Source organism: Notolepis coatsorum (genome assembly GCF_963971535.1).
Source record: "Notolepis coatsorum genome assembly, chromosome: 16".
NCBI classification, from domain to species: domain Eukaryota; kingdom Metazoa; phylum Chordata; class Actinopteri; order Aulopiformes; family Paralepididae; genus Notolepis; species Notolepis coatsorum.
In genome coordinates this window covers 18,814,803-18,842,478 of record NC_140180.1, presented here as the reverse complement: position 1 = coordinate 18,842,478, position 27,676 = coordinate 18,814,803, and the positions used below count along the sequence as shown (strand labels likewise).

The 27,676-nt window shown below is 44.2% G+C and overlaps 1 protein-coding gene across 1 annotated transcript in view; it reads right to left on the bottom strand.

Moving 5' to 3' along the window:
- Positions 1 to 27,676, bottom strand: part of hydin (HYDIN axonemal central pair apparatus protein) — a gene marked incomplete at both ends in the record, with an annotated part of 297,572 nt that overhangs the window by 238,159 nt on the left and 31,737 nt on the right. Inside the window, 12 exon segments of the mRNA XM_084331981.1 lie at positions 1,714 to 1,937; positions 3,410 to 3,528; positions 3,837 to 3,860; positions 3,863 to 3,920; positions 3,922 to 3,936; positions 5,363 to 5,546; positions 5,802 to 6,006; positions 7,308 to 7,432; positions 8,340 to 8,539; positions 10,305 to 10,439; positions 15,423 to 15,542; positions 16,076 to 16,213. Of these exon segments, the coding sequence (XP_084188107.1) occupies positions 1,714 to 1,937; positions 3,410 to 3,528; positions 3,837 to 3,860; positions 3,863 to 3,920; positions 3,922 to 3,936; positions 5,363 to 5,546; positions 5,802 to 6,006; positions 7,308 to 7,432; positions 8,340 to 8,539; positions 10,305 to 10,439; positions 15,423 to 15,542; positions 16,076 to 16,213 (1,547 nt within the window).

The following is a 27,676-nucleotide window of genomic DNA, read 5'->3' as shown; positions in this document are numbered from 1 at the left end:
GCCATCAGCATACATCCACAGCACTGCCCTGCCAGGAGGGGTTGTTGAGGAGCTGTCCAACAACTACGTGCGGTCAGGGACTAGCGGGGGTCCCCATGTGACGTTAAAGGGATCATTTGGATTTTGTGACATGAAGTGGTATGATATAACGTTACTTGTTTGTTTGTACATTGTCTGTACATGTCTGATGTAAATATTTTGCATGATGTGTTTTTTTTTATCCACTTTTTCCTCCTTGTTTTCTATTTTTCTCCCATCCCAATTTCGTGTTTCCAATTCTCCCCTCCCCTGTCTTGAACGTTGCTCGCATATGCCCCCCACTGGTCAGTTGTAGGGAGGATAGAAGCCTTGCATCACGTATCCCCTCCGGTACACGAGGAGGCAGCCTGTCACATCTTTTCACCTGCCAGCGCGGACTCTCATTGGCGAGGTGTAACGTGTGGGAGGCTCACACTACCCCCGCCACTTCCTGTCTCTGCTGTGCAGGCGTCCCCCAACCGACCTGTAGGAGTTGCTGTCCACAATGTCCAGATTACCACCCATCGACTTCCCACCCGCTGACTCTGCCAATTGAGCCAGTATGATGGCCGGCCCAAGCCGGAGGCAACGCTGACACCCAGATTCGAGACCGGAGTCTCTTGCATTGGTGACAAGCGCAATCTCCGCTGCACCACCCAGCCGCCCTCGCATGATGTGTTTTTAACCTGTTCTTAGTTACCTGTTTGCCATATATATTATGCTTTCTTTTTTAGCGGCTTTAACACCAGGCCCAGGGACAACAGTTGAAAATTTGCTTTGGCTGAACACTGTCTCACACATTTACATGTATGTTCATTAATGTGTGCTGTCCCTGTTCAAATAAAGTCTAAACTGAAACTGAAACTTGTCAGTAGAGTAAATGATGCACCATTAGCTGACTTGCCTAGTCCCATGGTCAAAGTTCTGGCTGTGGTCCGAGCGAGCTGGGCAGCTTCAGACAGGCCGCACACAGGGCCCGGTAACAAAAAAGGATTTAAGCCGTTTTGCATTTCTGATGCTTCATTCCTCTCAGACCGCTGTGATATCTTGGAACTATTTAGTTTATTGAAGAAAGCCAGTGTACTGCTACACACTGGGGCTCTCTAGCCAGTGTACTGCTACACACTGGGGCCCTCTAGCCAGGGTACTGCTACACACTGGGGCTCTCTAGCCAGTGTACTGCTACACACTGGGGCTCTCTAGCCAGTGTACTGCTACACACTGGGGCTCTCTAGCCAGTGTACTGCTACACACTGGGGCTCTCTAGCCAGTGTACTGCTACACACTGGGGCTGTCTAGCTGCTCGTTCCAAGGTGTTGCATCCGATAGAAGAATCACGCGTCAGAACACGACGACTCTTGTATTCTGTTGCGTATGGTTAAAATGTTTGTGGTGTGGATTCAAGCCGTCTGAAGCCGCCTGAGTCGCTCGGAAACACAGCCAGAACTAAAAGTCAGCAGATGGCTATGGAATCGATTTTTCAAAATGATCAAAGAATCTGAACTATCCCTTTATGGTAGTTTTCCAGCTGAGGGGGTTGCTAAAGTAAATAATGAACCTGTACTTGGGAGAAAGAGATCTGTGTGGTTGCTATAGAAACCAACCTGGAGGTTAAAGTGAGGGGTTGCGGGGTTGCTATAGTGACTAACTAACCAGAGGGCGTTATCTGATGGCTGCTAAAGTAACGTATTTCACCTGCAAGTCAAGGTGAGCGGCTCAGGGCGTCCTGCGACAATAAGCAGAAGGTGCTCTGTGAAGGTTCCCAGGGTAGTGCCGGAGAATCTGACCTCCAGGGCGTGGCAGCCCCCCGGTGGAACAACACCCTCCACTGGGCTGAAGGAGAAACAGCTGCCGAAGATGGAAGGTGGACAGGACAGCCTGAACGGGGCGTCGATCAGCCCTCGATTGCACAGCAGCACCTGGACAACAAACCACCACATCATCTACCAGCCTGACCCAATATATTTAAAATATGTTCATATTTCTATGTTTCATACAGTATGAATGAATGAAGTTTATTTTTCGGTCTTGTTTACAGACAAATCAAACACACCCATGTGGACTTACAAAATAAAAGTTTAAATTTAAAAGAAATCACAAATGTACATATTCAAAGCAAGCTCACACACAGAATCCAAAATCAACGACCGAAAAAAAGGAATAGGCTGAAGCACATGCTTATTTTTGCCTATCCTTTACAAATTCTTAAAAACTAAATATATTTTAAATATAAGAAAGAAAAACTTAAAATATGCTGCAAGATATAATCTTTTGAAAGAAAAAACAAATGTTTGATGTTACTATCCTTTAAGGCTTTTTTAAATCTCCCCTGCGAAGTACACAACTTCAACCCGTCACTAAGGCTATTCCATGATGAGTATGATCTTTGATCTTCTCGTTCCTCATAGTTGTTCTTAGAGCCTTTACTCTGAGTACACGTCTCGTTCCTCATAGCTGTTCTTTACTCTGAGTACACGTCTCGTTCCTCATAGCTGTTCTTTACTCTGAGTACACGTCTCGTTCCTCATAGCTGTTCTTTACTCTGAGTACACGTCTCGTTCCTCATAGCTGTTCTTTACTCTGAGTACACGTCTAGTTCCTCATAGCTGTTCTTTATTCTGAGTACACGTCTTGTACATCCTAGCTGTTCTTTACTCTGAGTACACGTCTTGTTCCTCATAGCTGTTCTTTATTCTGAGTACACGTCTCGTTCCTCATAGCTGTTCTTTATTCTGAGTACACGTCTTGTTCCTCATAGCTGTGGTCGAAATCAGATTTTTCTTTGCTCATAATGTGATTCAGATCTGTTTCTGAATCCCATGGACTCTGGTCTTTTCAATTCTGATTTAGGCCACCTTCATATGTGATAAATCAGATTTTTTGCAATGCAACCTCAGTCTGAACAGTCATTTTCGGAATTCATGCACATTTGATATGACTCTCTAGAGATCGACATTCGTCACAATGCTGCACTGGTGGGAATTCACTCACGGAGCTGATGTAGTTAAAAGTAGGATTTTTGGATGAAATCTGTTTCTGTGAAGCCATGATTCACGTTATGATCCCACCACTCCTGGCTCCAACTCTGCATAACCCTTTACTATCACACTACAGATGGTTAAACCGTCTGTAGTGTGATAGTAAAGGGTTAACCTTCTGTAGTGTGGTAGTGAAAGGGTTATCCCTTTGTCGTGTGGCAGTGAAAGGGTTAACCGTCCGTATTGTCGCAGTGACAAGGGTTAACCGTTTGGTAGTGCGGTAGTGAAAGAAAGGGTATATTTTGAAAAGCCAAGCAAAAAAATCTGATCCGAGCAATGAATCCGAATTGAACACAAAGACTTGCAGTGTGAACGAAGCCATAGAGCCTTTACTCTGAGTACACGCCTCCTACCTCATAGGTATCCTTGAAGCCGATGAAAACATTGTCCATCTCCAGCACGTCATCGTTGAACTGGAGTTCGGGTCCCATGCCCTCTCCTGTGATGCTCAGAGGCAGACGAGACTCACGGCCTGCACAGACACCACATTAAAACACAGACAGGCATAGAGACAGAGACCAGGAAATAAGGGTAAGAAATCTCCAGGTTTCAATCAGAACCTTTAACATTTAAAAGTAATAAATTATACAGTACATTGGCTATTATTGTTGTAATCTGATAAGAAAAAGTATATTATGATACGATTTTCTACAATATTGCCGAGTCCAAAGCACAGAGCACCAAATGTCACTCTGTCTCGGGTCAATGTCAGCCCACTGAAGTTGTTTAAATGAATGGACCATGACTGAACATTGTGTTGTTGTGTGGTTAACCTCTGACCTGTGATGTCACAGTAGATGGTGCCTGGTAGAGTCTGGCCTCCTCGGGCTTAAACACAATGTTGAACTGCACTGTGCCACCTGGGCCAGATGTCCCCCACCTGGAGAGAGAGAGAGAGAGAGAGAGAGAGAGAGAGAGAGAGAGAGAGAGAGAGAGAGAGAGAGAGAGAGAGAGAGAGAGAGAGAGAGAGAGAGAGAGAGAGAGAGAGAGAGAGAGAGAGAGAGAGAGAGAGAGAGAGAGAGAGAGATGTTACTGTTGATATTACCTACAGTAGACAAAACATACAGAGAGAGAAAGGGAGAGAGAGAGAGAGAGAGAGAGAGAGAGACATAAATGTTACTGTTGATATTACCTACAGTACACAAAACATACAGAGAGAGAGAGAGAGAGAGAGAGAGAGAGAGAGAGAGAGAGAGAGAGAGAGAGAGAGAGAGAGAGAGAGAGAGAGAGAGAGAGAGAGAGAGAGAGAGAGAGAGAGAGAGAGAGAGAAGCAGAAAGACTGAGAGAAGAAAATACATACACACACAAGCATGTAGTCATACACAAGCGCACTAGGGTGGGGTACCGTTCACATTTGAACCGATAGCTGTACCTTTTTTCTGTACTTTAGTCTCTAGAAATGTAATCTAACCACCTTTGTAATCTACAACCACAGTTGTAAAAAAAATTAAAATCCAAACTTCAAATAATGTATTATCCTTATAATTTATAATTTATAATTAATAAATGTTTCAAGTTTCAAGTTTCTTTAATAGTTGTCATACAGAAGTACAGAATACTTTCATACAAAATGCTTCTTACTGTTACGCTCCAGAGACTGTGCTAGACAAGATAGTATCAAATAACATAGTATAGCATGTAATTTAGAAGAAGAAAATGAGGTCACAGTGTTCGGTATAGACATATGTACAATGTTCTGAGTTACCATATAATATACAATACTATGCAGTGTACTAATGTACAGTACTATATAGTGCAAAGCAGAAATGGGATGAGGTACAATTTAGGTACAATTTACAGTAAGGTGTACGAGTTGTAGTGCAATCCTTCATCAATAAATATAAAGTGTGGGGAGTGGGTGCTACAGTGTGTTTGTTTAAAGTGGGTGTGTGCTATAAAGTGTGTGGAGTGGGTGCTACAGTGTGTTTGTTTAAAGTGAGTGTGTGCGTGTGGATGTGTGTGCTATGTGCGTTTGGTGGTTGTTGTTGTGTAGTGTTCATGTGTAGAACAATTTGTTAATATATACTGTATATAATATATAATATTGCAGCGAATCAAGTAAAATCCTAGGTAAGCGTGTATCGTGTGCGTGAACGTTCATAGGTTTCGTTTCGCGGTAAACGAAACGTTGACGTCATCAGATATTATTTTTTTTACAGTACCAAAATGTGGCACCGGCGGATCTCACGTGAATCGGTACTCGGTGATTACCGACGTGATTCGGTCGGTATACCCTTCATTCGGTTCGGTTCGGTACCCATCCCTAAAGCACACACACACACAGACACACAGACACAGACACAGACCGCTGGCTCCACGGTGATGCAGCTGTGTGAGAGGGCCAGTGTGCCCTGCGTGGCCCGACGCCGGCGCTCCAGGAAGGCTCTGGAGAGCAGCGCGAGGCGGTGGCGCTCTGCGGGGTCTGCCACCGTGTCCGACAGGAGGCGCTCCTTCTCCATCTCCTCCTCCTTCTGCAGCTCAGAAAACTCTCTGGACACACGTACAGCCCCGGGGACAAAGACTCATATGTGAATGTGGCCATTTTAACACAGATAGTTGAGGTGAATTATGGGACACAGGCAAGACTCCTGCAGGATTTCATTATGGGAGGGAGGGAGGGAGGGAGGGAAGGGAAGGGAAGGGGGGCGTGTGTGTGTGCGTGTGTGTGTGTGTGTAGGTGTGTGTGTGTGTGTGTGTGTGTGTGTGTGTGTGTGTGTGTGTGTGTGTGTGTGTGTGTGTGTGTACCTGAGTGTGTGTCTCTGCTCGTCGTGCTGGCTGGCCAGGGCGCTCCAGCTGTACTGCAGGGGGACGTGGCTGGTGTTGTGCAGAGCGACGGCCCGCTGGCTGACCAGGGAGATGTAGGTGTTCTGCAGCCGCAGCACGCCGCCCGGCTCCAGACGCACGTCCAGCTCCTCACACACCCCGTGCAGGCGGACGTGCACGTCCTCGCCTGCAGCGACACATCGACTTTACTGACCTTCCCCATCAACCCTTTCGCTGCCACACTGCGGAAGGTTAACCCTTTACTATCACACTACCGACGGGGTAAGGGGTTAACCTGCTGTCGTGTGGCAGTGAAAGGGTTAACCTCCTGTGCATTGTCGCGGTGAAAGGGTTAACCGTTTGGTAGTGCGGCAGTGAAAGGGTTAACTACACAACAAGCGGATACGTCCAAATAAATGCATGATTAGAAGAATGGTCAGGGTCACAGACCCACAGTTACATTTTAAATGGCTGTGCCATTGTTAGATGATCACGTCTTGATTTGTAAAGATCAACAGATCATTGGGTTTTATGACCATTTACTGTACATTTACATTACATTTAAACCCTGAGCCGTGCGGGCAGGGTTTAAATACTCAGGCGAGGTAGGCCTCAACAACGATGGCATGGACTTGCCATATCTTGCTATGCTCGCTCATGCCTGTATTTTTTATGTCCGTTCTATTTTATAATTTTTATTTTATTTTATCTTATTTTTATTTTACTATTTTTAAACTGAATCATTTTAAACTATTTTTACTATTTGTGTTACTGAAAACTGTAAGCGGAGAGCCTATTGGGATGCTAGATCCTAATGTGAAACACTGTGATTCTACCTGTCTATCTTTTTATGCTCGCTTATGCCTGTATTTTTTACTGTTGTGAAGCACTTTGAACTGCAACCTCTGTATGAAAAGTGCTATACAAATAAAGTTATTATTATTATTATTATGGAACAGTAACCCCGCCCGCCCGTCAGTGTGTAACGCTCGGTAATGTGCGACGGACCTCCACGAGCAGTATTTGGAATGGCGATCAGACAATTGGATTATTTCTTTTGCATTACATCAGATACCAGGTAAGAACACTATATATAAAAGCTTGCGTTGATCTGATATGACTTTCTACCCCGATCGAAGCTGTCTCTGAGTAACAATGTTCATCAAAGTGTTGAGTGCTACAGTGTAGGTTAGTATATTAGGCCAAGTGCATGACAGTAAGGTTAGTTAGCGTTAGATTTTTTTTTTTTTATCTCTAGAGAGACCCAAACTCATCAAGGGTTTAAAAGCTACTAATGAGTCTCTGTGGTAGCGACCAGCGACACCAGCACAGCAGGCACACAAACAGGTCGAGGACAAACACAACAACCAAACACACTAGCAGCTCTATTAAAAAATTGGGAATCGATGTGTAGAGAGCAAGAGAGACAGAGATGCAGAGAGAGAGACAAATACAGAGACAGAGAGATCAAGAGAGATAGAGAATGACCTGTATGGTAGTGTAGGATCAGGTCCTGGCTGTGTTCTCCTACAGTCCTGGGACAGAAGTCCACTGTCACCTGCAAGCTTTCGTCTACACCCAGAGTCCCTTCAGCAGGCGTCACTGAGAAAGGCCTGGAATGGAATAGAACACATTAGCATAAATATAATACAATAGAAGACACATAACAGTGTGAAAGTGAAAACCTTCTGGCAAGATGTTATTGATCTGATCGATCAAATCTTATCAAAGAAGTTGCCATTGAATCCCAAGCTTTTTATTCTTGGTTTATATCCTACCACCCCACATCTACAACGCAAAGAGTTTAGATTTATAGATAAGTGCATATTACAAGCAAAACGTGTAATAGCTCTTAATTGGAAAAATGTTGATGGACCAAGAATTGGTATGTGGATTAAAGAAATGGCTTCAAATATGTCAATGGAAAAGATGGTGTATATTGTTAGACGTAAACAAAACATTTTTGATAATGCCTGGGGACCATTTGTGTACTTCTTAAAGCATAATACGAATGTTGGGAACTTGCTTCAACAAGAACGGGATTAGGGGGAGTACTGTGGGACAACTCTTATTATTGTGTAAAAACGACAAGAAACACCCTTTACTTAATGTGTAAAACATTTTGGTTGTATTATTATTTATTTATGTTTATTTTTTATTTAAATCTGTATCCTTCCTATGTGAACCTGTTTTTGAAGTTAATTATTATTTTGTGTGGGGTGGGGTTAGGGGAGGGAGAACGGGGTGAAAATGTTTGCTGAATACTGCTCTGCTGATATACATGTTGTAATTTGCAAACTAAAACCCAATAAATATATTGTTAAAAAAAAAAGAAGACACATAACAAAATATAATAGAATGTTACACATGTGATATTATACTGTACACCTGGAAGGTTATGTGTGTGTGTGAGAGCGAGAGAGAGAGAGAGAGAGAGAGAGAGAGAGAGAGAGAGAGAGAGAGAGAGATCTGAGAGAGAGAGAGAGAGAGAGAGAAAGAGAGAGAGAGAGAGATTCTGACCTGTGTGTATGCAGCTGGAAGTAGGCCTGTCCGACTCCTATGTTGCGGACCAGCTGTGTTTTCTCCGTGGAGGCTTTGACGGGACAGACGGGCAAACGGAGCTCGTCTGGGAAGTCCAGGATGGCCCGTGGGCCCAGGGCTCGGATTGGTACCTCAAACTTCTCCCTCTCCGTCACAAACACCAGTGTATGGGCATAGTCCTGGAGAAACAAACACACTTTGACCATTTATTCATGTCCACATCAAATGACGTATTTCCTGTAACTCCTATTTTGCTTTATTCTATTGCAATGTTTCCCAAAGAGAATGCCAGCTGAGTGCCAGTGGTCCTGGGGAGGGGGGGGGGGGGGGGGGGGGGGCTTCCAGCAAGATGAGGGATAGTTTGATATCACTATTATTTAATTCAGTTAGCTCAAATTAGCAAATGAGAAGGCGGTCGGGTGGCGTAGCGGAGATTGTGCTCGTCACCAATGCAAGAGGCTGCGGTCTCGACTCCCAGAGTCAGCATTGCCCTGCGGCTTGGGCCGGTCGTCATACTAACTCGTTTGGCTGAGTTAGGGGGAGGGAAGTCGTGGGTGGTAATCTGGCGTTGTGGACAGCAGGTCTGGGCGCCTGCTCAGCGAAAGGCAGGAAATGGTGAAGGCAGCGTGACCTCCCACGCGCTGCACTGCAAGGTGAAAAAAGAGCCACTGGCTGTCTCCACATGTGTCGGAGGAAGCGTGTGGTAGACTTCAGGGTTCCCTTGTACTGACCAATAGGAGGAACATGCGCACAACAACCAGGTAGGGGAGGGGGGGAATTGGCATAACGACTAAATTGGGATGGGGAGAAAAATTGAAAATCAGGCGGAGAAAAAGAGGATTAAAAAAAGAAATAAAATATTTGCAAATGAGAGAGAATGTATAAGAATGACTAATCCGATGTTTCACTATAGGGAGGTGTAGTCTGACGTCACTTTGGACCGCCGGCGAGGTCCACCCGTATAGGTATTTATCATTGGGGAAATGGATTATCGGCTATTGTAACAATTCTGCCTCATGAACATTGAAAAGCTTTCCATTTTTGCACAAAATGAGTTCCCTTCTATCACTAACATTATTGTTTAAGCATTGTTGGTTGAAATAAAATTCGGCTATCTTTTTTTTTGCGATTAATTGCGAATATTTTCATGTTGAGCTATAGATTGTGGATGAATACGCACAGAAAGGTACACCATGCAAATGTTCATGCTTTATTTGTTTTAAACGAGACGATTTAGAAATGGGCAATGGGGAAATACGTTGCAATTTTGCGAGGTGGACCGGCCGGAAACAGCAATGACGTAACCACTACACCTCCCTATAGACAGTTGTGGAATTGATCTATCTCAAACCCTGCCCTCTCTTCTTTACCCTCCAATCACAACTGTTGCTTAGGACGCAGCAGTTGTGATTGGAGGATCAAGAAAAGAGGGCAGATATTGAGATAGATCAATGAACTGAGGCATAAGTCACTGCGGGGGCCCCATCATCTATCCTGGCCACGCTGTGTCTCTCGGTTTCAGTTTCAGTTTCAGTTTATTAAAAAAAAAAAAAAAAAAAAAAAAAAAAAGGACAATAAACATTGATAAACATTTCTGTAAATGTGTCAGTTTTAGCCAGCTGGCTAATTCGCAACTGTAGTCCTTTTGGCAAGATGTTATGAGACCGACAATACACCTAGAACAGAAACATTAAAAGTACAACACAGTATTTACAACATAATCCAACATAATAATAAAAGCAATAATAAAATACACAATGAACTGATTAAAAGTGATTACATGTTTGATTGATTAACCAGGTATTGAGTTTTTTTTTGTAAAGGTGTGGTAGGTATAGCACAGTGTCTTATTTCAGTTGGTAGGGTGTTCCAGAACTGAGTGGCTCTGACTACAAAACAGGACTGACTGAAGGAGCTGGACCTAAACGGTGGCATCTCAGGTACCTTGTTCTCGTGGGGGGTGAAGAGCACAGTGAATTTCGACGACAGCCCTGGAGACACCTTGCCGCACACGTCGCTGTGGCGGACCACGCTGAAAAAAGGAGACACCTCCTGGTCCACTTCCACACGCCTCGGAACCTAGTCAGGATGCAACGGACACGCTGGACTCAGTTCCACTTTACAATTCAAAACCATTCTTTAAAACGTTCAGCATGAGACCGTTGTCCTTTCCACCCTATTGACAATTAGTAGAGGTCTTGGACGGAACGTTTGTGTAGTTAACTTTCTTCCGACATGTCTGCCTAATGTAACCATGGTTCTGTGCAGTGAGTAGAGTAGGTCAATCATTGGAAAAGCATGATACTACTGTTCCACTGTGACCTGTTGACGAGATCCAGTAATAAGACACCTGTGTATTACATTTATTACATTTTGTATCATACATAATCAACACATTGTCTCAACCGTTGTCTCTTCCATATATGATATGGTACTCACCACTGCCTCCTGTGTATGATAAAGTGGGTTGGTCTTCTCTGGCAGAGGTGAAATAAACATTGGTATCTGTTTATCTTTAAGGCCATTGCCAGGTAATTACCAGCTTACATCACAATGTTTCTATATTGTATATGTGTATCTCCTCTTACGGAGCCACCCTGTGGAATGGGCTAGAAGAGGATGAACTAAAATATTGTGAAAACATAAATCAATTCAAATCTAGACTAAAAAAATCTATTTTTGATAGGTATAGAAGGGAAGAGCTTTAATTGCATATTAATAAAAAATAAAATACGTATGATACTGTATTGTACGTTATATCATATTACATTATATAATCATATTATAATTAATTTGTATATTATATTGAACTATATTTGCGGTATATGCTATTATATTATGGTACTATATTGTATATATCATGTACTATATATCTCACATCACATTATATATGTGCTGTATACACTATTATGTACTATATACTATTATATACTGCAGGTATACTATACTGTAATGTGTACTGTAATGTGTACTATATGTGTGTACTGTAATGTGTACTATATGTATGTACTATGTATGTATGTAAAAAAACAAAAACAAAAGAAACGTAAGTATTCAGGGGTAGGGCCTGACAAGCCTAGTGCTTCTCCCTAGCCCTTTTCGGACAATTGGACAATGCTGCAATAGCAGCTGGTAAAACTTTGACGATTTATGGAATGACCGTTGTTATGTGTCCAAAGCCCGAAATAAAAAATAACTGAACTGAACTGAACTGAATATTGGAATTATGAACCCTGTCTGACACGCTCAAATGACTGGCTTATGATGAAGTTAGCAGAGTACAGACTGAACTCATGATGAAGTTAGCAGAGTACAGACTGAACTTATGATGAAGTTAGCAGAGTACAGACTGAACTTGTGAAGTTAGCAGAGTACAGACTGAACTTATGATGAAGTTAGCAGAGTACAGACTGAATTTATGATTAGGTTCCCAGAGTACAGACTGAACTTGGAAAATCAGCCTTTCGTTTTGGTTCCTTCTTGGAATGATCTTCCGCTCACTATGGACAGTTTGAATACATTATTACAAATATCCCTGCTTTCGTTTTGTAACAATTTAAAAAATTTATCTTTCTTTGTTTTGTTTTTTTCTTCATCCGTGTTTTTGTCCTATTTATTCCATTTTAAATTATCTAGACTGACGACATTGCAAATAACCTCAATGCATTTTCAAGAGTAAATAAAGGTTTGAATTGAGAATGAATATTCTGCAAATAGACTGCAGATTCTGTTTACATTTTGAATGGATTGAAATGAAAGTGAACGTGAACCCAACCTTGAAACACACACACAAACACACTTGATGTGTTTATGGATGCTTGACATCATTTTTAACAAAGCTCATTCTCTCCGCTGTACACTTTCCTATCAACGCATTTTACAGGTGCAGCTCAATAAATTAGAATATCGTGGAAAAGTCTATATATTTAGCTGTATTGATGCAGTCATTTGTGCAAAAGGAGCCCCAACCAAGTACTGAGTGAACATACATGAACATACTTTTCAGAAGGCTGACATTTCTATATACAAAAGAAAAATACATCTATTTTAAATGTTTTATTGGTGATACAGGCTTTCATGAGCTGTAAGACATAATCATCAAAATTAAAACAAATAAAGGCTTGAAATATTTCACTTTGTGTGTAATGAATCTATAATCTACGAGAGTTTCGCTTTTTGAATTGAATTACTGAAATAAAATAACTTTTTCACGATATTCTAATTTATCGAGCTGCACCTGTATATCTCCTTTCACACACACACCAGACCCACACCCACACACACATACACTCAAGGACAGACACACACGCATACATACACTCAAGGACAGACACACACACACACACACATACATACATACACTCAGGGACAGACAAACACACATGCACACAGCAGGACTGGGTAGCGCCACTGATTACCCACTTCGATTTCAATTGACAGAGGTCCCGATTTGATACAGTTCCGATTAGATACTGATGATTGAATTAGATACTGATGATTGAATTAGATACTGATGATTGAATTAGGTACTGATGATTGAATTAGATACTGATGATTGAATTAGATACTGATGATTGAATTGGGTACTAATGATTGAATTAGATACTGTATTGCACTATCGCAGGACCTTAGCATGTCTTTACCATGCTTTTTGTAAACGTTATGTACGTTATACCTGTTATGTCTCATTCTATGTCTTATTCTTATTTGTATTACTTGTATTATTGCACAATCGCTGCGGGAATGACCACCGGCATTTCACTGTATGCTTGTATGCCGTGACAAATAAAACTCTTGACTTGACGATTGAATTAGATACTGATGATTGAATTAGGTACTGATGATTGAATTAGATACTGATGATTGAATTAGGTACTGATGATTGAATTATATACTGATGATTGAATTAGGCTTGATGGCACCAGTTTCAGGGGGGCCAGCCAGCACCTGCCATTACGATCAAATCATGTGATTTGGTCAACTAAATTTCCATAGTAGTTCAGCAGAAACTTGGCACAAGGCAAACTAGAGATATGTGCAGGACAGGAGGCGTGAAATAGAAATAACATCGGTGAAAATCATCAATGAAGAAGGAAAAGCATAGATTAAAAGTCCAATCTCAGGATTTTAAGAATTAATATTGAATTGGTCAAATGAAACAATCAATATTTGTACCCGGCCCAACATGCATGACATGTACACGAACACACACATACACTCAAGGACAGACACACACACGCGGCCCAACATGCATCACCCGGTCTGCTTTCTTTCACCTCCGTAATATCTCTAGACTCCGCCCATCTCTGTCCCAATCAAACACTGAAACCCTGGTTCACTCATTCGTCACATCCCGGATTGATTATTGCAACGGTCTCCTCACCGCCCTTCCCACCAAACTCCTCAACAGACTACAAATTATCCAAAACTGCTGCCAGGATCATCACCCGCACCAACTCATCTGACCACATCACCCCCGTCCTCATTCAATTACACTGGCTCCCTGTGCACTAATGGATCAACTTCAAAACCCTCCTACTCACCTTCAAAGCCCTCCACAATCTAGCCCCCATCTACATCACTGACCTCCTCCAGGAAGACACCCCCTCTCGCACCCTCCGCTCATCATCTACTGGACTCCTCTCCATGGGTGCTCCCTCCACTCATCCTCTACTGGACTCCTCTCCATCCCCAGCACCATGGGTGCTCCCTCCACTCATCCTCTACTGCAGTGTTTCCCAAACTCTGGGTCGCGACCCAAAATGGATCGCGGACCCGTTTTTATTGGGTCACCAATAAAAAAAAATTTAAATTTAAAAATTGTATTCAAATCTTTTTATTTTTTTTAATAAAAAAGCTGTAGATGTGTTGATTCAGTTTGGCACCACATACTTATGTGAATCTGGGTTTTCTACTCTAGCATACCTGAAAAACAAGTACAGAAACAGACTAAATGCTCAGCATGACCTCAGAATAGCACTTTCAAAAACCAAGCCCAGAATAGATCTGCTGGTTGAAAACTTCAACCAGCCACATACCTCTCATGGGACTGAGGGAGGGGTAAGAAATGGAGAGTTGAAAAAGGGGTGAGAAATAGAAAGGAGAGTAGAACATGTTTGTTCATTTAAAAGTGTTACAAAATTGTATGTTATGAGGTGGTGAGCAACTTAACATTACACTCTGATTATTGCTGTGATGTACTTTTATAATTAAATAAATACATTTCATATACATTTAAAATGCATGGTTTGTTGTGTTCTTTATCAGTAGTTTATGATAAATTATTATTATGAGTATGTTATGGCAATAAATTTTTTTTGTATCTACTTTTTCTCCCCATTTTTCTATTTTTCTCCCGTCCCCAATTTCGTATTGTCCAATTCTACCCTCCCCTGTCTCGAACGTTGCTAGAATATGCCTCCCACAAGCCGGCTGCAATGTGGACGACGCCTTGCATCACGTGTCCCCTCCGGTACTCGAGGAGGCAGCCGTCGCATCTTTTCACCTGCACAGCGCGCTCTCAGCGGCAAGGGTCTGCGTGGCTTCCTGATTCTACTGCGCAGGCGCACCAACCGACCTGTAGGAGTCACTGTCCACAACGTCCGATCCCCACCCACCAGCTTCCCACCCCCTAATAGAATTGTATTAGTATGAACGACCAGCCAAGCTGGTAGCAACGCACACACGAACACACACACACATACAGCCAAGGACAGACACACACACGGCCCAACAACATGCATGACATGTACACGCACACACAAACACACACACACATACACCCAAGGACAGACACACACACGGCCCAACAACATGCATGACATGTACACACACACGAACACACACACATACACTCAAGGACAGACACACACACGGCCCAACAACATGCATGACATGTACACGCACACACGCACACACTCAAGGACAGACACACACACGGCCCAACAACATGCATGACATGTACACGCACACACGCACACACTCACATACACTCAAGGACAGACACACACACGGCCCAACAACATGCATGAGATGTACACGCAAACAGAAAAACAACCACACCTTGTCCTTGTTGAGGAGCAGCAGAGGCAGCTTATAGGTCTGTGAATACGTGAAGTTCTGGAACACCAACTCAGACGGGTACGGCTGGAACAGAGGCTGGTCCACTTCTACTGAGGAGAACTGATGACACACACACACATGAATAATGTCAGTGTTTCCCATTAATTACCTAGACTGTGGCGGCCCGCCACAGTTTTATAATAAACCAAATTTGCTTACATTTTTTTTTATTTTTTTTTTTATATAAAGTTTGCCAATAGGGATGTATCAGTAGTATTGGCAGTGGTAGTAGTCGTAATAGTAATCCAGTATATTTTTCTATTTTCTAAAAAATAAACCAGTTCAACACAGGTAACCACTTTTGCTTAATTTCTTTGATGGCTCAAATGTATGCTCGAGTCTAGGCCACTTTAAAATGTCCACTTTAACTTTAAAATGTACAACAACAACAAAAAACGGGGGGGGCATGGCCCCGGACCCCCCTAGAGGCCCTGAGGTTCACCCACCACAATCTCACAAAATCCTGTGGGAAACACTGAATGTGTTTATGTCCACATACAACCACAAACAAATGAGGGACATGTTTTTTGGGGGGGAGAAGCACTGGCCTATATTACTACATGCAACTGGCACCACGTGGAGTGGGCCTGTACCTTCTGGTTGGAGGTCTCGCTCATGTCTCGCAGTTGGACGATGTGAGGCAGGTGTGTCTTGCTGGTGTCGGCCAGGGCGTCGGCCAGGCGTTGCTCTGTGGTCTTTAGCATCTCCTGGGTATAAGCAGACGGAGCCACCTGCAGGCCGGCAGCGGCAGCACAGTCTATTACAAGCTTACTGGTAGTGTTATTAGAGAGGAGCTACCTTACTGGTAGTGTTATTAGAGAGGAGCTACCTTACTGGTAGTGTTATTAGAGAGGAGCTACCTTACTGTTATTAGAGAGGAGCTACCTTACTGGTAGTGTTATTAGAGAGGAGCTACCTTACTGGTAGTGTTATTAGAGAGGAGCTACCTTACTGGTAGTGTTATTAGAGAGGAGCTACCTTACTGGTAGTGTTATTAGAGAGGAGCTACCTTACTGGTAGTGTTATTAGAGAGGAGCTACCTTACTGGTAGTGTTATTAGAGAGGAGCTACCTTACTGTTATTAGAGAGGAGCTACCTTACTGGTAGTGTTATTAGAGAGGAGCTATCTTACTGGTAGTGTTATTAGAGAGGAGCTACCTTACTGTTATTAGAGAGGAGCTACCTTACTGGTAGTGTTATTAGAGAGGAGCTACCTTACTGTTATTAGAGAGGAGCTACCTTACTGGTAGTGTTATTAGAGGCACTACCTTACTGGTAGTGTTATTAGAGAGGAGCTACCTTACTGGTAGTGTTATTAGAGAGGAGCTATCTTACTGGTAGTGTTATTAGAGAGGAGCTACCTTACTGGTAGTGTTATTAGAGAGGAGCTATCGTACTGGTAGTGTTATTAGAGAGGAGCTACCTTACTGGTAGTGTTATTAGAGAAGAGCTACCTTACTGGTAGTGTTATTAGAGAGGAGCTATCTTACTGGTAGTGTTATTAGAGGAGCTACCTTACTGGTAGTGTTATTAGAGAGGAGCTACTGGTAGTGTTATTAGAGAGGAGCTATCTTACTGGTAGTGTTATTAGAGAGGAGCTACTGGTAGTGTTATTAGAGAGGAGCTATCTTACTGGTAGTGTTATTAGAGAGGAGCTATCTTACTGGTAGTGTTATTAGAGAGGAGCTACCTTACTGGTAGTGTTATTAGAGGAGCTACCTTACTGGTAGTGTTATTAGAGGAGCTACCTTACTGGTAGTGTTATTAGAGAGGAGCTATCTTACTGGTAGTGTTATTAGAGAGGAGCTATCTTACTGGTAGTGTTATTAGAGAGGAGCTATCTTACTGGTAGTGTTATTAGAGAGGAGCTATCTTACTGGTAGTGTTATTAGAGAGGAGCTATCTTACTGGTAGTGTTATTAGAGAGGAGCTATCTTACTGGTAGTGTTATTAGAGAGGAGCTATCTTACTGGTAGTGTTATTAGAGGAGCTACCTTACTGGTAGTGTTATTAGAGAGGAGCTATCTTACTGGTAGTGTTATTAGAGAGGAGCTATCTTACTGGTAGTGTTATTAGAGAGGAGCTATCTTACTGGTAGTGTTATTAGAGAGGAGCTATCTTACTGGTAGTGTTATTAGAGAAGAGCTACCTTACTGGCAGTGTTATTAGAGAGGAGCTACTCTACTGGTAGTGTTATTAGAGTTTTGATTGATTGATTGAAAACTTTATTAACAGATTGCAGAATGGGTACAGTACAGTACAGCTCAATACATACAATTGTTAAGGGGATGCAGACCAGAGAAAGACTTTCGTCTTGTTTACATCAGGGTCCCCCATTTTCAATTCATCGTAACATATATGACACACACGACATACAGATAGACAGTACTGCTACATCTATACATTTATGACATACCAGATACAGTACTGTTTGTGATACAAAAAGAGTCCAGAAAAGAGAGTATATACATTTTGACGTAGAAACTGTACATTGGAGGAGGTTGGGTAGGTGGGGGGTGGTTTGGGGGGGGGGGGACACACACACCGTACACTGTACATTGGAATATTGACAAAGCCATACTTGGTCATTTACTGTACATTGGAGGGGGTTGGGTTAGGACATTTGCAGGGGCCAGTTTTGAATTGCAGTCTCCCGTAGGTGTTCGTTGAGTGTTTTTGAAAGTGGGTAGTGATTCACATTCCTTTACAGCTTTGGGTAGGGCGTTCCACATTGATGTGGCATAATTGTTAAAGGTGTTTAGTCCCTTGTTTGAGCCGAATCTGGGTTTAACATGATTTGTGGAGCTCCCTCTGGTGTTGTGATCGTGGTGGTATTCACTGACCTTTGGGAAGTATTTTGACATGTACATGGGTACCTTGGTCGTGTAGTGTATCTTGTAGACCAGGCCCATTGCAAGTTGCTGTACTCTGTCGTCTACTATAAGCCATCCTAGGTTGTCAAAGTGGGCAGGGGTGAGGTGGGTTCTAGGAGTCAGGTCAAGCAGTAGTCTGACCAGTTTGTTTTGAGATGTTTGTAATTTTGTTTTTAGTGCCTTTGAGGTGCTTTGGTACCATGAGGTGCAAGCATCATTTGACCCCCATGTCCGCTCCAGTCAAAACTTCATATTTTCACTGCCGCAACATTGCCAAAATCCATCACTGCCTCTCCCCCCCTGCTGCTGAATCCCTCATACACGCCTTCATCTCCTCCCGCCTGGACTACTGTAGCTCCCTCCTCACTGGCATCACCTCCCGCTCCCTCCATAAACTGCAGATGGTCCAAAACTCAGCCGCCCGCCTCCTCACTAACACCAGGTCCCGCGAACACATCACTCCTGTCCTCCACTCCCTCCACTGGCTCACGATCAAGGAACGCATTAACTTCAAAACACTACTCCGCACCTTCAAAAGCCCTCCATAGCCTGCCCCCCCCCCCCCCTACCTGACTGATCTCCTTCTCCCCTACCGCCCCCCCCCCGTTCCCTCCGGTCCTCTTCCACTCTTTCCCTTACTGTGCCGTCATCCAAACTCAAAGGTTTTGGTGACCGGGCATTCTCACGAGATGCACCCCGACTCTGGAACTCCCTCCCTCAGACCATCAGAGACTCTCCCTCACTCTCCACCTTCAAATCCAGACTCAAAACCTACCTGTTCTCCCAAGCATTCAACCTTCCTTACCCATAACCACCCTCATACAACTCGCCACCATTTCCCCCTGCCCCACGTTCTCTCCTCTCCTGCCCCCCACCCCCCTTGGTTTTCCCTTACTCTCCTCCCGACTGTCTCCCCTACTCACTCCCGTATTTGTTATCCGTTACTCGTGGTTTTATGTTCCTGTGTATTCTTATTGTCCTCCGTTTCCCTGTGGTTCTCCGTTTCTTTGTTTTCTTTTTTTGCCTATTGTCAGCGACTTTGGGTCTTTGAAAAGCGCTATACAAAATAAATGAATTATTATTATTATTATTATTATTATTATTATTATTATTATTATTATTATTATTATTATTATTATTATTATTATTATAGTCGTAGTACCCTTGAATGAGTGCTCCTGCCAGAGTCTTCAGGGTATTCTTGTTTACCAGAATGGAGATCCGGTACAAGAATCGAGTTCGTTGGTTGACTTTTTTTTATTACATTGGATGCCATTTTGTCACAGGAAAGATTTGCCTCTAGGATGGAACCCAGGTAGGTCATTTCATCTTTCCTATAATAATAATAATAATAATAATGCAGGACCTGTTGCGGAGGTCTTTATTCGGCATGCAACGACACTCAATGTTTTAGCGGTACACACAGTGGTTAGTTTTTTTAGCACACACACCGGAACACACACGCATGCATTGTCTCTTTAGAATCGCCGATGCGATTCGTCTCTGCGATTAACCCATCCCGTCGTCCTTCCCCCCCAAGGGCAGCCGGGAGCAGACAGGCGTCAACGTGAGCTGCGCCAGGGGACCAATCCAAGTGCTCCTGTCCGTCTTCGTCAAGGACGCCACAGCGTTAGCGATCTGTTGTTGTGCATGTTTTTCCATTGGGTTTATCTTATCGGGGGGGAAACCCTTGCGAGCACGGGGAGAACATGCAAACTCCACACAGAAAGGCCTGGGAGATACCCCACCTGGGTACCTGGCATCATGGAAACCTGGTCCCCAAGCGGGAATCGAACCCTGGACCTTCTTGCTGTGAGGCGACAGTGTTAACCACTACACCACCGTGCCGCCCCGTGACAATATTGTCACCCACTGTAACTGAGAAGCCGTCGGTCTTGCTGAGTTTGTTATTTGAACCGAAGAGAATGGACTCTGTTTTGCCCATGTGTAATGATAGTTTGTTATCGGCGAGCCATATGCAGATTTTGCCTAGTTCCGAGCTGAGGGTTTTTTCAACCTACCTTACTGGTAGTTATTAGAGAGGAGCTACACCCAGTCTTTTTGCTGCACACTTTGCCCCACCCCAATCTGTGATGTCAGAGAGTATCTCTTTTATTCTCTAGACAGACTGTGATAGAACCTCCAAAGAGGCACTCTGACCATCACAGATTGGGCGGGAGGCAGAGTGCGCAGCAAGGTGAAATATATTTTGGGGGTATCTTAAAATCACCGGATATCTACCGTCTTCCGAGTTTTATTGAGTATGCGTGGCCTGGTTACTTTCATGAAATGGATTTATACTTTACTCCCAAAAATGGCAATGAAAGGCGTGACTTCACTGGAATTAGCTACAACCAAAACAATCACTCGACCCATTTAAACCCCCATGCGGACAATGAGCCTTTCAAGTGTAGGTAGGTCAGTGGTTTACGTTTGTCTGTCCATCGCAAACAGATGTAACGCCCGACAAAGTCAGATGCTGCATGTTGCTGCAGTTGACACTAGTAATACGCTATACAATACAATGATGAATAATATGCAATTTTTTTCCATGACAAAGGGTCGGACAAAAGCGTAACATCTCTACTGCACAGTAGGAGTGGATTTTTTTTTCTTTTTACAGATTGAGCCTACTGAACAGTACTGTACGTTCTAAAAGCATAGTGTGGGTAGTAGTAGGTACTGAGAAGCTTCAGACACAGCCAGAGAGAGTATACATATTGTAGTATACCAAGGCTGTCCCCGAAGCCTGTTTTTGGGATTCGAACTTCGTCAGGGTTTTTCGTTCGAACCTTCGTTTTTAATAAAAAATATATATTTTATTTTTTTTTATCCTCAAACTTTAAATGCGCAATTTGAATAAAGTGATTAATCTGATTACATTTGTCTTTTTTATTTTATTAAATCAACTTTCCAACCCCAGACCAGGGAGAAGCCCTAGCCCAACTAAATCAATTTAATCAACTTTCTAATGAATATAACTCATCAGTTTCTTTTAATACTATATTGGTGTAGCCTAATCTTTATCTACAACTGTGAAGAAAAACCCCATTGGTTTATACAGAATGAATAAAAAAATAAATAAAAAAAGATTCTTTATAAAAAATTTGAATGTTGATTTAGAATTTGAATGCCAACGTAACGAACGAAGGTTCGAACGTTTGGGCTCAGCCCTAGTGGACACTCACCTTTCCACGGCTAAACGGTATACAAGGCATCTTGTTTGAGAAATGAAGGTTTCAATCTATGTTGTTTAACAGATGATATCTTCAGTCCTGTTTCAAAATGCACAGCGATATCTTCTGAGAGAATTGTTGAATAGATACACAAATGTTCTAGAATGGTCTATTATTTATGACATCATACTGTGACATCATACTGTGACATCACAACATGACATCATACTGTGCCATCACAAATGTTCTAGAATGTTTGATTATGACATCCTACTGTGACATCACAAATGTTCTACAATGTTCTATTATGACATCATACTGTGACATCACAACGGAACATGTTTGAGACCATTTGAATAATATAAATAATATGTTTGGTAAGGCTGTCCCCGAAGCCTGTTTTTGTGATTCAAACTTCGTCAGGGTTTTTCGAACGGACGTTCGAACCTTCGTTTAAGTTTTCTTTTTAATGTAAAAATATATTTTTTAATAATATATATATTTTTATCCTCAAACTAAATCCTCAATTTGAATAAAGTGATTAATCTGATTAAATTAGTATTTTTTATTTTATTAAATCAACTTTCCAGCCCCAGACCCAGCCCAGGGAGAAGCCCCAGCCCAACTAAATCAACTTTCTAATGAATATAACTCATCAGTTTATTTTAATACTATAATATTAGTGTAGCCTAATCTTTATCTGCAACTGTGAAGAAAACCCCCATTGGTTTAAACAGAATGAATAGAAAAAAATATTTTAAAATAAATAAATAATTTTTTTTTTTTTTTTTTTTTTTTTAAGTTCGAATGTTGATTTAGAATTCGAATGCCAACGTAACGAACGAAGGTTCGAACGTTTGGGCTCAGCCCTATAGTATACACACATTACGTGCCGCTAAGTCGCTAAGCTCATGTGTTCTAATAATCTCTCCAGTGGAGAGGACCAAGTGGTACAGTATCCCCTTCACAATCCTCTGCCATATCTCTAGTAGAGCAACGTTAACACAAGCCACTGACAAGAATGCTGGTCAATTTAGTTTTGCGGCTAGTAGGTTTTGTCTACTCTGCTATAGACACCCAACCCTGTGGCAAGGCCATAGCAGCGGAGGAGGACCCAGCCCCAGGAACAGCCTGAGGGTCAGGACCCCCCGGAAAGGGGGCCTGGTGAGGCCAACGATGACGTAGCATCGATACCCCACCAGACAGTCACTAGTGACACCACCCCCCACATCGCCAGCATATCGGACAGGGCCCAATCCAAGAGCAGGCCCTTCCCCCCTACAGCACGCCGCCCTGAAGCACTCCACAGAGGCTACACCCCCACAACACTGTGGGGCCAGTCGGCGCACCGGGGAGACAACCCCCAAAGAGGTTGATCCCTCAATCCTGGCAACAGGTCAAGAGCGTAACCCGACCTGTGCCCGGAGCACTGCGGACTAGACAGGCGCCTAAGGGGTCTACTGTGAACAGCACCCCGGCGGAAGGGGCGTTCGGTATGCTGTGCACCATGTCGCAGCCTCCACAAAACCCGACCCCCTAGAGAGGCCGAGGTAGAGAAGGCTGACACGATTGGCAGACGTCATGAAAAGTGCGGGGGCACACTCGCAGGCAGACGGGGTCAAGCCCGGCCTAAACCCGAGAGTCAACTCTGCTACCAACACACCGGAGAACCAACCACCTCCCTATGTTTAGTTTAACAGGAGGCGGTTGTTCCCTTAACCCACCAAGAAAAACATAGAAACAAAGTGTTTCAGTTTTCAAAGGGTTAACCCAGACCAACAGGTCGACGGGAATGAGTCCGGACCTGGGCCTGGCGGACCGGGACCTACACAGGGATGCCTAGAGGGGTTGACAGCAACCACCTCGACAGCCCCCTCCCATACCTGCCCAGCAGGGGGAGGGAGGAGTGACACAATGGAGAAGGACCAGGCCCCCTAACACAGCGCAAGGTACAACACAGTATGGACCAAGCACGTCACTGTTATGGGCAAGCCGTAGTGGCATACACATGACACACATATCCACAACATCAATCCCCGCGAAGCCCGGACCAACCCGGCATTTTCCCCCCGGAAAAGCACAAAGTCCTTCGGGGTACTAGAACAGCAGATCTGTGCCCCGGCGGATAACGGGTTAACTGACTTGGTCCGGCGTGACCAGAACCAGTCCCGCGTCCTAGTCACGCCGCCATCCCCAGTCCTAAGAGGGGGGTAGGTACGCGTGTCGATCTAAAACATCACAGAGGGCGCCACCAAGATGGACAGAACGTGAATGCGCTGCTCCTGGCGGCCCACCTCATGGGCGTGAGACCCCTCCGCCAATGTAATGATCTACTCCGTCATCTCCCCCCGGAGATGCACGCGAGTCATCGAGTCTTGCCCTGGCGCTCGGTAGAGATAAAAATCTCCTTCCCAGCCGCCCGCATAAAAAATCCCGTTTCCATGAATTGGGCAACCAAGGCGCCCCAGCCCAAAACAGTGGTTCCACATAGGAAGCACCCAGGGCCAGCACTATATGCACATCAAGAACCCGAAACACATGAATGGTGAATTCTAACAAGAAAATACCAGACGACGTCCCCTCCATGCTGTCTGGGACGAGCAGCAGGAAGCCGGTCAATAAGACACAGACACAGGCCTTATACGACGCGACTGAGGGCAACCCTGTCAATTCCGCTCCTCACATAAGAGGGGAAGACAGAAGTTCCCCCAGAGAGACCTCCATGTGAGTACAATTGAAAAAGATACATGCAATAATAATTGGGCCAAGTGACCAACAGCCCAATACACACTGTAATAGAGAGCAGAGCAGAAAACGAATAGTTTTCTAATGCAACGCATCATCCAACTTTGACAAAGACAGCGGTCTGCAGCATAGAGCCTGTAACCTCACGGACGTCTCCTGGCCAATAGGAAACGCACCCAGTGACGTATCCCATGGCCGGGGGGAAAAACCTGTGACCCACAGGGAGTGGAACCAGGGAACCCCCCCCCCCCCCCTTCCCCCTCCCTGTGACGCGCTGCCCCTCAGCCGACAGGGAAAAACTGACAGGCAGGAGGTCCCACCTCCCGGCCAATCAGTAAAGGGGGGGGGGGATTTTATCAGCCCACCCCTCATGACCCCTCACCCCTGATATGATGCAACGACAAAGCAGAGCCATGACACCAGTCATAGCGTGCTACATGAAGCGCATTTATACCTGTTAGGGTAACAGCTTCACATTCTGCACGCCAGCCACAGACGATAACCTCGCCTGTGCAAAAACTGGTTTTATACATGGCTTCAGGCTCATGTGCGAACCTGCCACCTGAATTTTTACACCTTTACCCTAAAGGAAGAAAAACCACAGACCAAGAGAGGGGCCAAGGGCCCTGGTACAAGAGCTACACAATGTAACTTCTGTAGGCCAACACCTAACCCAGTTGTGGATCCTAAACGTGAATACGATACACACAACCCTCCATCACAACAAAAAAGGGCAAAAAGTACACTCTCACTACTGTAAGAGGAACGCCGTTTTTTATGATGAGAGAAGACATAAGTCCTCGATTAAGTGCTGGTCACAGGCCTTGCTAAGTCTACATGACAGCGACCAAACAATTTTCAGAGAAAAATACCTCTCTCTAAGCAAGAGCACAACCCCAGCAGAAGATGAGGGATTTACACCGTATCCCCAAAAATATAGTGAATCAACACACATTTTGTAAACAAAATCATATTTGAGGGGGGGGGGGGGGGGGGCAGGGGCAAACCGGGGAATAATTTCACCCACCCCTCACCCCTGATATGACGCCAAATGGGTAGAGTAAGCTTTACATCATGCATGCCAGCACAGCCAAACAGTTTGAACAGGTTTCCCACAGCTCTGCTTATGTGTGAAAAAAACTTGCCACTTGTTATTTTCATCATTACCCACAAGTAAGAATAACAAGCTAAGAGAGGGACTCAGCCCTCGATCACATGCCACTATGCACAGCATTGTAGGGTAACCCAGCCAGTTGTGGGCTCAGCCACGTTGTCTAAACGTTACATGAAGACACACAACGTCTCATCATACAACAAAAAACCTTCATTTTTACTCACGTAAAAAACAACGCTGTTCCTAGGTAGAGAGAAAGGCACAAGCCTTGGCCAACGCTAACCCAAGCTATACAAAGCGGCCAAGACAATTCACACACAGCACACGTCGTATCTCCAAATGTAGTGAAGTAACTTATGTTTTGTAGACAAAGACATCGTTATTAACAAAAACATTCGGGAGGGGAAGGAAGGAAGAGTGGGGTAATGTCCATTGGACATCTTACCTGCACCAAGGAAAGCAGGGCGAAAGGCCGCAACACAGGTTGGTCTCCACGTTGACGAAGGCCTCTCGCTGGCTAGGCCAAAAAGAAGCTATGGCCGGAGCCTAGCTCCGGCGTGACGCCGCCCTCCTGCAGCCGGTCATGGTGCAGGCCCGACTACATCTTCTGCCAAAGATGATGTCGTAGTCAGAGTGCCAGGGCCTGCTATTCTCACGGCTACGCCAATGGTTGTAGCACAAGCTAAACAGCTAACTCTAGGCTAACTGATAGCATGAAGCTAACGATCACAGCAGAGCGCAGCCGGCAGCTAACGTCGTAGCTAACAGTTAGCTCAACCCAGCTATCGCTACCACTGAAAACTGTACAACGTGAGAAAAGCAATACAGGCCAAGGGATCATCCCTATGTTCCCCGGGTCCTATGTTCCCCCGCTTTGATTGATTAATAGATTGAACATTTTATAAATTTTTATTATTTTATTAATTATTAATGTCCGCCTTGTTTCGAACGGTTAAGCTTAGGCCCTCTTTCGAACTGGTTAAGGTTAGAGTTTGGAATCAGGGCTGGTGGTCTAAAATTTTCAATCAATCAATCAAAGCGGGGAACATAGAACCCGGGGAACATAGGACCCGGGGAACATAGACATGCTCCCCAGGCCAACACTTCAGACAGCCGCTGTCTTTTCCTCTTCTCATCCGAAGAAAAAAAGGGAAAAAAGGCAACACACATCCCTCTTCAGAACGGTGTTCACCAGACACAGCGGTGTCGGCAACAAGTCCCTCGCGGACTATAGCCAACCTGAGCATGGAGATATTCTCATAACGAACACCAAGCTCACCTCCCTCGCACCGGGTGCTTTTCATCTTGAAAATCGGGGCCAGCACGGCGACAGTGGGTATCCGTTTGTCCAGAGATCCGGGGAATTGAACCGCAGATTCGGAATCACGGTCCCAGGAAAACAAAGCTCTTACTTGAGGAGGAGCTAATGTTAGCGTGGGGCATCAAGCTAGAACCCCCTCCACGCCGCTAATTGGCAGCGAAAAGGATCCCAGCCTGGAGCTGGCCTTCGTAAGCTGTGTAGTTGTTCACCCCACAACCAAAACACCTGGCGCCTGCGTCGCAAAAAAACATCACCCGCCCAGAGAGGCCTTCAGCCCCCACCCGGCCGATCGCCTCCCAAGCAAAGTGTCCAGCTGCAGAGCCGGAGGCAATGCCGACGGGGATTGCTCAGCGACGCGAGCCCCTAATACAAAACGCCGGTGGAGGTCAGAATGATCATCATCTTCTAGACACTCCAGTGGCGAAGGCATTATCGCTGTATTTCCTCGAAAAATAGTGAGAGAGAAAACAAAGATATAATGTCAACGCAGCTCCTTTCCTCCAAACGTAACTCCTTTCCAATAACTATTTCGGCACTAAACTCAAGTGGTGTATACAGACACTTGTCGGTGGTGAAAATAGGGAAGGAGCTGTTAGTATGACCACGACCCCGCTTATGTAGAGGAGCGGATGTGGGTGTGGCCAGGCGGATGGGTGTGTACATGTGGAGAAAAATTATTCAGTGCTAGATTGGATAAAGGGATAGTTCCACTAGAGCGCAGAGCGTAAGCTATACGATATATCACAGCATACAGGTATCAAGGGCTTTCCCTAAACAATGGTATAGGGGAGAAGCACCACCATGACAACGCGCCAGTGCCACCATATGTAAAATATATATATATTATATATACAGTATATTTTGTTTGTTTTCAGTTAAAGCTTGGGGCCAGCTTAGAAACAGACACAGCATTGGATTATGTGATTGCTCTGTCCTCTGTTGCTCTATTCCACTGTGTGTATGTA